At 33.9% G+C, this 10,872-nt stretch overlaps 1 protein-coding gene across 1 annotated transcript in view; it reads left to right on the top strand.

Moving 5' to 3' along the window:
* Positions 1 to 5,075: 5,075 nt before the first annotated feature.
* LOC118850574 (solute carrier organic anion transporter family member 1C1-like) overlaps positions 5,076 to 10,872 on the top strand; it is a 103,171-nt gene continuing 97,374 nt past the window's right edge. The window contains exons 1-2 of the mRNA XM_036760071.1: positions 5,076 to 5,224; positions 7,064 to 7,205. Of these exons, the coding sequence (XP_036615966.1) occupies positions 5,096 to 5,224; positions 7,064 to 7,205 (271 nt within the window). The 5' untranslated portion in view covers positions 5,076 to 5,095. The remainder of the gene's footprint in view (positions 5,225 to 7,063; positions 7,206 to 10,872) is intronic.

Genomic DNA, 10,872 nt, shown 5'->3' with positions numbered 1-10,872 from the left:
AAAGTGCACATAAGTGGGCTGGCCTTCATGAATAGAAGGGCTATCTCCTTATCAGAGACTAGAATAAAGTGAGAAATGGTGAAGAATTATGTGAAAGGTTTATCATAAGAGAAAGAAGTGAGAAGAGGGAGTACCTAGTGGATGGTCTCAGTTTTGTTTTTGTTTGTTTGTTTGTTTGTTTGTTTTTAGCAAAGTATGAGGTGGGAGTGTGTGCTGAGAGGTTGTAGGATGAGTGCCACTGGAGAGAATGGGTGGTTTGGAATAGACAGGAAGACAAAAACTACCAATATGAGTAGAAAATCTTAATGATATTTAGAAAATGAAAATGAAGGATTGGGATATAATTTACTGTAGGTTAATGATCAGGGGTTAGCATGAGGTCCAAATATGACCCAATACCTCTTTTTTATGGCCTGAGAGCTTAAAATGGTTTAAACATTTTAAAATAAAACTTTATTGTTTTTTAAAATGTAAAAATTATTCTTAGCTCACTGGCTGCTTGGCCCACTAGCCATAGTTTGCTGACCCCTGGGTTCACCAGTTCTGAAAACATCATGAATGGTAATTATGATTTCAAATGAGTCAAGACAAAAATTCAAAATGTCAAATAAAATAAATAGGATAACTGCATGTTTAAGGAATCCCTAACAATAAAGTTATGTTATTATTCAGCATCTATTCCCCAAAGAGCCTAACTTTAAAATCTGTAAAGGGAAAGCTAACTGAATTGCCAGAAGACATGGGGAACACAATAATAGTAGGAGACCTAACATTAAAGTGGATAAATCAGAAAGAACATGTGGAGTTGGACAAATTGTTGGAAATATCAGAATTTTGCTATTTGTGTTGAAATCTCTTCACAATCTGGATACAACTTAACTTTCTATATTGATTTCATATTATTTTACATTATTCCTTTTCACACGTGCTACCTTCTCACCAAACCCACCTACCAGCAGTCCCTTACACACGGTATCCCATCACCTGCCTTTGTGACTTTGTTCTGCTCTCCTTCTTTGTCTCTGCTTTCCAGAATCCCTACATTCCTTCAAAGCAGAGATGGGTGGCAACTCCTATAAGAGGTTTTTTCTGATCTCCTTAGTTGTTAATTCTTACCTCTTCCCACTCGAGAAATTATTTTGTATTTATTTTTTATATAGTTTATGTAGACTCATCTGTGCGAATGCAATTTCCCACAAGTAAAATGTAAGCATATTGAAGGTAGTAATTATTTAATTTTTCTTTTTGTATTCTCATCAGCTAATACAATCCCTGGCACATGGTAGGTCTTTATAAATTTTCCATGAATTGAAATGAATTGGAAAAATTCAATATAAAAGATATGATACATTGGCAATATTACAGAACAAATAGACCTGTCAGAATCATATAATACTTCCATCAAAAATTTAACATGTGCTGAGGCACAAATATTATGAATAAATGTTAAAAGGTAGACATACTAATCACATTTTCTAGATTACAATTAAATACAAGTAATTAATATATGAGACATAATCAAAGAATAAAGATTTAAATGGAAATTAAACTACAATATCCTGGATAATGAGTGGGCAAAAAAATCATCTAAAAATAAATCACCATATTAAAAGGAATGACAGCTATAATACAATATACCAACAATTGGAAAACGCAACTACAGCAGTTCTGCCAGGGAAAAAATATGTCTACGAAGATAGATATTAACAAAATATAATATTAAAGAACTGAACATGAAATTGAAAAAACACTAGAAAATCATTGGAATCACAAAGTCCCAAACAAACGCAACAAAGATGACAAAAGTAACAAGTAATTTAAAAATTGATAAAGTTGATACACAATTATCTAATATATTTTTAAAGAAAGAAAAAGTAAAAATACAAAAAAAATTTAACACAGTGAGAAAATCAGCAACGTCTCAACTGTCCACATCAAGTTAAGGTATCATCTGGACCCAGTCCAGGACTGCAGCCTCAGAGAGAAAAATGAGTAAAAAAAAAAAAAGACAGGTTCAACACCAAGTCCAATTATCACCAAAGTAGTATCTAAGAAAGAGCTGTCACTGATTACTTGGAAGGAGGAGAAAATCTGCAATGTCTCAGACCTGTAGAGACCACTGAAGTACCAGGCACAAGCTCTGTTGCCACTGAGACACAGAATGAGAGTCTCAGTCATAGAAGTAGATGAGAAAATCAACATTACCTAAGCTATCCTCAGCCCAAGCACTTCTTCCTCTGTCCTTCCCTTCCATTATGCACTCTTGAATCTCATATTCTATTGTTAAAATAGTTCCCTTTGCGGAGCAGAGCCAGGAGAACATTGTACACAACCACAGATATATGGATTCCGTGAGGACCAACCCTGACATACTTCGCTCTTCTCAACAACGTAAGGTGCAAGGACAACTCCAGGGGACTCACGATGGAGAATGCTATCTTCATCCAGAGAAAGAACTGTGAAGTTTGAATACAGATTGAGGCGCACTACATGCTTGCCTTTTTTGCTTCTCTTTTGTTTTTGTTTTTGGGTTTGTTTTTTTTTTTTTTGGTTCTGTCTCTTCTTTCTCATGATTCATTCCATTGGTCATAATTCTTCTCCACAACTTGACTAGTATATAAATTAATTCAATGCGAAGTTATACATGGTAGTTATATGAGATTCCAGGCCGTCTTGGGGAGGAAGGGGGGAGGGAGGGGAGAAAATCTGGAACTCAAAATTATGTAGAACTGTGTGTGGTAAACTAAAAATAAATAAATAAATTTAAAAAAAAAAACTCTTCCAGTCACATCACATTCAAGGAAACAAAAGAACAAATAAAGCTATTAGCATGTCAGCATAAAAAATAAAAATAGTCCCCTTTGCATTAGACTCTCTCCTTTATTTCATATTTATTCCATCTTTATGTACTCACAGAAACTTTGCTTTCCTTAGAAGACACTGTATGTTAACATACTGTAATATATATGTATATATATATATGTACACACACACATGCACATGCACACACACTATATATATATATATGTATATATATATATATGTATATATATATATATATTAAATTTGTTAAAAAAGAAAAATAGAGGAGAATGGACACTTAATTTTCAAATTTTTGGTTAAAGAGAATTCTTTACAAAAGTATAAAAGTAATCATAAAGGAGAAAACAGACAATTTCCATTAAATAAAATTAAAAATCTGTTAATTAACAAATCAAAGTAGCTGGACTCCAAAGAGAATAAGTCACGTGAAAAAAAATTGTACCAAATATTTGATAAAAATCAAGTAAAGAATTGACATAAATATATAACACCAAGGACCACTCCTTCAAAGAAAGTGATAAAATGATATGAAAAGTTTTTGAAAGAAAAAAATCAAACTATTACAAATGTGAACAAAATGTTCCAAATTATGGCTTAGCCATCTAATTAACAAAGATAATAAAATTCAGAAATAGTCAATGTTAATGAAACAATGGAAAGACAAGTCAGCTAAAATGCTTATGAATTATCAAGCTATGAATTAGATTAACCATTCCGGAAAAAAGTTTAGCATTATGTAAGAAAATGAACGAATGAATGAAAAGCAGTCATTAAGTACTATGTGCAAGGCACTGTTTTGAGCATTGGGGATGCAAATAAAAGCATGTAAGATAACGTATGAAAGGAGTGGCCAGAGAGGAACTTATTAGACAGAGAAATCAGGAAATAGTGATTTTACTCAATAGGGCAAATGATCAGTGTGTCCTTCCTAGGAATCAAAGTAATGATTTGATTACTGTTCCAAAGGCAGAGTTAGTAAGTGGGACTGGGGAAGTGGAGGGGGACAGGTAAGTAGCATGTTATGGAGATGACCAGGAAGTGACATGGTTATGTTGAGACCACACAATATAAGATTCATTCTTGCCATTAAGAGGACAGGTTTCCAGGGGTGAGTGGTCAATTTCTAGGTCACAACAGAGATATGTCTATGGCATCCCATTAGTAATCCTTGCAAAAAAAGGAGGTTAATCTTGTCATGGCTAACATCTCTTCTCAAGTCTTCATTATTATTTATTAATCAGTATTTTTTATCCATACTTTCAAGATGTGTATTTTTGACTTGTTTGATAATCATGACCTTTTTCCTAAATTTACTCTAATTCTCAAAATCCTTATCCCAATGTTTGTCTAAGAACATTCTGCTTAAAAATTTAGATTTAGAAACTTAATTGGAATGCAGCAACTGTGTTCCAGGAGTTAATTTACATGGGAATTCATCTTCTTCCTTCCTTTGCTTCTTGCTTAGGCTGGTAAGTCCTTCAACTTAGCAAAATCCTGTTTCACCAAACATTACAACAGCAACCTTTTCATTTGTCTTTTGTTATGACAGAATAGAATACAGAGGAAGTAATTATGAATATGGACTGAATAGTCTCAATGGTAACATTACTCAATAAAACAATGGAAAAGTTTAATTAGAAGGTTTCCCAATTCATACATAGCTAATAGTATGCAAAGAGACTCATAAAATATTCAAACTGAACAAGAAAGCTGCAGAATACTTTGTGCAATCCCCTGATTTTACTAAGGATCAAAGAGAAGCGACAAAATGCCTACAGTTATAGAGTGAGTTGCTAGACCTTATGTCTTCTGAATCATAATCTAGTAGCATTTGTCTTATGCCCTTTCTTTTCTTAAAGTGCTAGAGTTTACTAATTCATACAACATAATTGCATATTTTGCACTGTATGTAACGTTAGGCTTTTTGAACTTGTTGGTTAGTTTTGCCAAATTGGTGCCCCCCCTCTTTTTTTATTCTCTGTGGTAAGGGATAGCTCTCATGGAGGATGAGGTAGGAGGTACATATTGGGAAATATAAGTGATATAATAATGAAATATGAAATTACTTTTAAAATAAAATATTTTTAAAGGAACCATGTGCTCTGCTGTAAATTAGTGTAAAATTTATTTGATTGTTCTTCCCTGAACATGTAATACAGATTGTCATATTTCTTTTGTATGATAGAAATCTTATTTAATGAATTTCACAACACATTTAAATACTTTTAAAAATTCAACTTCAACAGAATCACAGTGGAGGATCATTTTTGTAATGGAAAATTCACCCAAAGAAAACGCCCAGCTATTCTTCTCAAAATCTGAAAGACCTACGGACAGGACTCCTTTTAAATCACAGTCATCTATTTCAGAAAGAAAACAACCTTGTTGTGGAGAATTAAAGGTAGGGTGGCACAAAGGAATTAGATGGAAAAGATGATTTTTGTTCCTTGTTCATGTTTCTTTCATTATAGCTGGAGATGTTTGTCTTTAAGTGTAATATCCAGCTACACTGACACATTTATAACTCTTTTTTAACATTTGCAATTCTTTAAACACAACCCTCTAGCTTCCATTTCTGTTCCTTTGCACTATCTATCCCTGTTGCCACTTCTCCACTTTTGGAGACCTCCACTTATCCCTTTTGATTTCCCTGACTTCCTTTGAGAGTCAGTTCAAATCACATCTTCTGCATAAGATCTTTCCCAGTCCGCCTCTTGCCACCCCCAGCTTTTAGTGCTTTCTTTTCAGATTGCCTTCTATATACTTTACATACAAGTTGTAGATATCTAGTTATTTGCATACTCTCTCCCTATTAGAATGTGTGTTCTATGAGAACAGGGACTATTATTTGCCTTTCTTCATATCCAATACTTAGTACAATGCCTGGTACATAATGAATGCTTAGTAAATGGTGGTTGACTCACTGAGAATATATTAAAACCACACCTCTCAAAGCAGGGTTATGTCGTGTGAACGTGACAGGTATTTGGAGTATTCAGGTAATAGTGCATGTAAGTAATTTATTAAATTTCATACCTTGTTAGCACGAGTTTGAATACTCTTCAATGCTCCCCCCTTTTCGCATTGCTCACTGCCCCTTAAGTACTTGACTCAGAACTGATTATCAGAGCTGAGACAATACATTTGTGTGCCCTAGACAAAGTTTGAAAATTGTTCCCACACCTTTGCAGCTATTTTCACTGGAGGTTTTGGGCCTTCTAGTGTAACAATGCTTAGCAGAGTGCCCACCAAACAGTAGGAGTTTAATAAATGCTTTTTGCCTTGACTCAATATGTTCAGTTTGGATTCTCACAAAGTAAATGTATAAAGGTCAAGAGAATGAAAATATTTTAGTATTTCTAAAAAGTTAATATTAAAATGTCTCTACTTATAACATCCTCTCTCCATTCCTATAATATTGCACTTTGTTTATATCTTAGCCCTTCTTCCTTATATAACCTTGTTTCCTTATATAATCTTACCCAATAATGGACATTTTTAGGTTTGTGGACTGAAAAGGCCATCATTTTTACATGATAAAGATAAAACTATTCAACCTTCAAAGGGAACTAAGAAAAATAAAGAAGAAAATGGGTTATATCTGATAAAGATTTAGTGAAAAAAAGAGAAGCTACATCAGTCATGTCATACTTCTTCAGAATGCTGAATTATGGTCCCTATTCTCACATACAATGTTGCTATTACCTATTTGTAATATGGGCTGATGGATATGTCACAGACTGGTAAACAGTTAGGCTCATGCATTGAGTGTGTGTGTGTGTGTGTGTGTGTGTGTGTTTGTGCGCGCGTGTGCGTATGCATGTCTTTTTGTGAGTTCAAAGATACAATCTCTTCTAGTCAAAGCAGTTAGACAATGGATAGGTCCAGAGAAGAGCTAAAGTGGAGGTTTTACTTTCAATTTCTGAGAAAGCTTGTGTTGCCCTATGGCTCTCCAAATTAAAAAAAAAGGAGGAGGAGTTGACAATATGAAATATTGAGAAATACGAAATGTGAAATATGAAATATGAAATATGTGAAATATGAAATATGAAATATGACAATATGAAATATTGAGAAGATAAGCCCAAACTGATATACATTTAGAGAAGATCTTCTTTTGTAAAGACATCTTTTTCACTTGTTTTGTTAAGCATGGATTTAATGTAGTTTTCATTCTTTGAAGTCTTTATATTTGTGTCATTCATAAAATCAGACTACTTTCATCTCTGTCCTTTTACAGCTGTTTCTCTGTGCATTGTCTTTTGTTTATTTTGCCAAAGCCTTGTCAGAAGGCTATCTGAAGAGCACAATCACTCAGATAGAAAGACGATTTGAAATCCCTAGTTCTCTGGTTGGAGTTATTGATGGCAGCTTTGAAATTGGTAGGTATTATGAAAACTAAACTGGGCTTTTGTCTTATTTCTAACACAATGTAGTTAGTTCCTGATAAGCTGAAAGTACATCACAAGATGACATTCATGCCACATTGTAAAAAACTCATACGTAATTCAATAGATTTGAAATTTTATGGACAAATATTCCTTTCATCAGTGCAGATGAGACTTTTACCATGGTTTTCTCATATAATCTGTATTATCTGATTCTTCTACATGGATTTCTTTTTTTCAAATGTTTGATGCTTTAAAAAAAAAAACAACTTTGCTCTTATTTCCTAGTACCCCCCACCCCATCACACAAATAAAAAACAAAGTACATTGACCACCTCTGACAACATGTGCATCATTTCTCAACTGTAGTCTGTCACCTCTGTATGAAGAGGATAGATATATGCCTCATTAGCAGATCTCTGGAGTCCAGACTGGTCAACATACTGATAAGTTCTCTGATGTAAAATAGTGTTTTTTACCCCTTTATATTATTATGGTGATTTGGGTATTATTCTCTTGGTCCTACTTTCTTCACTCTATATAAATTCACACAAATCTTCCCAAGTTTCTCTGTTTTTCACTTTTCACCATTCCTTACAGTGATATTGTAGTTAAATATATTCGCATACCATAATTTATTTAATTACCCCTCCAGTCAATGGGCACATATTTTATTTCCAGGTCCTTGATGCTACTAGTATATTTTTTGTGCTTTTGGATCCTTTCTCACTACATTTTACCTTTTGGGGAGTAAATTTCAAGTGGTGGTATCATTGCGTCAAAGTGCTTGAATGCTCTATGTCTTTTCCAGCATCTACTAAATAATGAACTGGAGCTCTTCCTCTATTTCTTTTTTAATATTTTGTGGGCACACATGTAACAATCATATTATCAATTCCTCTATTGGTCAGCAGCCCTTCCTTTCTGGTTATTCATGTCCTGGTTGATTTCTTTTAGAACACATCTAGGTTAATTACCTGTTATATATGGTAATATATTGCAACCTACCTATATCTACCACATGTCTTTCTATCACCTTGATGTCACCTGTAGTGTTTTCCCCCTAACGAACTGTGAGTTATTATTATGGTAAAAATTATTATTGAAAAAATACTTAATTTAGTAGGAAAAAAAGTATGATTCAAAGTTCTCCTCAAGCATATCCTCCAATAAATCTTTTAAAACTATATAAGAATCTGAAAGATTTAGGAGTATAGATAATTTTATTAAATTATAATATGAAGTATAAAATAGTATTGTTACACTAACACATAGGAGGCATTTACTTAAGGTGTTCACCAGCATCATGCAAGATGCCCTGTGCAGACTCCAAATAGAACCAATCAACTATCAAGCATTTACTAACCACATGCCATATGCAAGGCACTGTGCTAGGAACTGAGGGTACAAGTACAAAGAATAAAACAAGTCTTACTCATAAGGAGCTATAACAACAATGCTACTTGCCACTACTGTGGCTGTGTAAGGCCAATAACACCAGCACACAGGAGGGCTGCTAGCACAGATTCTTTGATCTGCTTTTCTAAGGAAAGTGACTGTAAGGGGTTTACAATCTCACTTTGATGAAACATACATATATCATTCACTTAGTTCAGGGGGAAAAGCCAGCATCTTGGACTTTGGAGAGAATACAAAAGAAATTATAAGCAGAAATTATATAAACAGAGCAAAATAACACAAATCAGCAGACAGGCTTCTAGCTCTTTGTCCAAGACATTACGTACATAGTTACCAGAGAGAGAAGAACCAAAGAAAAAGCTAGGTTTTTCAACCTGGGGGGCTCCAACAGCTACCCAGAGTCTCATCTGGTCAAATCATATGACACTCTTCCAGTGAGTGAGCCCCAAGCAAAATGCTAAACTCAGAGTATATATATATACTTCTTCAGGGTCAGAGGGGGTCACAACCATGTGACTCAAACCCATGTGACCTAAGCCTTCCCATGATTTAAGCAAGTCATCAAAGACTCTTGATCCAATCAAAGACTTTTGATTAAAACAAAGGCAAGACTCAAAGGCACTTGATTGGCTTAGTGCTGAGAAGCACTCCAAAACAAATGACAACAAAAAGTCCCACTTTACTTGCTTGATTCAAACAAAGGCAAGACTCAAGGACACTTGATTGGCTTAGTGCTGAAAAGCACTCCAAAACAAAAGACAGCAAAAAGTCCCACCCTGCTTGCTACCACAGGAGCTTATATTCTAATGGGAGAGATAAGTATATATATATATATACACACACATAAATGCACACATACATAGATACATACATATATATATATATATATATATATATATATAAAACATAAACATAAAATCCATGTATACAAATATACACAAAATAGGCAAATAAAACATAATTTGGCAAGGAAGCAGTAGCCACTGGGGAAATCAGGAAAGGCCTCATGCTAAAGATGAAGGCAAAGAAGAAAATTCATTCCTTCAAATAGAAGGGTCTATTTGATTGATTATATCAGACCCTGGAATACAATAAAACTTCCAAAACAATCATTCACACTGGAAAGTGGATGAAAATGCATATTGTTTATGGAAGTGCAAAACTTATAACCATCCAAGTGAGGAACCCAGTTAAAATGTAAATGGGAGATGTTTAATAAAATACATAAAAATAAAATATACTAAAGATAATGTTAATTTGTCATTTTCTGAGTCAATATGTTGACTTCAGTGATCTATTTCTATTTGAGTTTGCTGCCATTGATTCAGACATAATTGCCACAATGTTTAATAGCCCATTCTACACACACACACACACACACACACACACACACACACACAATGTCCCAAAAGTCTTAGGGCAGTTCAATCCATATAATGTACCCTGTAAATGGAGGTATTTGAAGAACTTTGTCGTCAATTAGGAACCTTTCTATTTGGCTCTGTTTTAAGCTTAAAACTGCATTAACCTTTGGAACAGCCTGTATATATTCTGGATAGTTACTGCAGATGGAAACTTATTTGGGTCCAATATTAAATAGGAGGAGGAGATCATTCAGTATGACATTTGGGAAAGCATAAAATGACCCCAGAATGTGTTGCTAAAAAGCCCTTCTTCAATAACAATATATTTTTAGTGATGCTCTATAGTTGTGAGGAGTTATTGTAAGTGTAATAATACATATGAATTTTTATTGTAAACTTTAAAGTACAGTATAAATATCAGTTATCATATGATTAATATTATGATTTCTATTTTCTGTTATGGTATGACTCTATTCTAAGGGAATCTTTTAGCAATCTGCCTTAGAGGTGATTTATCCTCTTGGAATACTGTAATAATTACTCAGTCTTTTGATGTAAGTATCATCTATGATAATCATCAGCATTAGCGTAACTTGTTTTATGTAGCAGTTTACAAAGCATTTTACACACATTATCTCATTTAGTCCTCAAAATGTTATCTTATTCATAAAGATACTCAATCCTGTACCAATATTATTGTAGCAACATTGGAGATAACCATAATAAGAATAATAGCTCATATTTATATGGTACTTCAAGGTTTCCTAACTGTTACTTCAAGACAACTCCCTGAGGAAATAGTTCCAGTGTTATTATCCTCCTTCTAATGATGGGAGGGCTAGCCTCAGAGGGGTTAAAGGACTTGACTAAATTTGAGC

The sequence above is a fragment of the Trichosurus vulpecula genome, chromosome 5, assembly GCF_011100635.1.
Source record: "Trichosurus vulpecula isolate mTriVul1 chromosome 5, mTriVul1.pri, whole genome shotgun sequence".
Lineage (NCBI taxonomy): Eukaryota > Metazoa > Chordata > Mammalia > Diprotodontia > Phalangeridae > Trichosurus > Trichosurus vulpecula.
The sequence above is the reverse complement of the archived record's forward strand: the minus strand, read 5'-3'. Positions and strand labels throughout refer to the sequence as shown.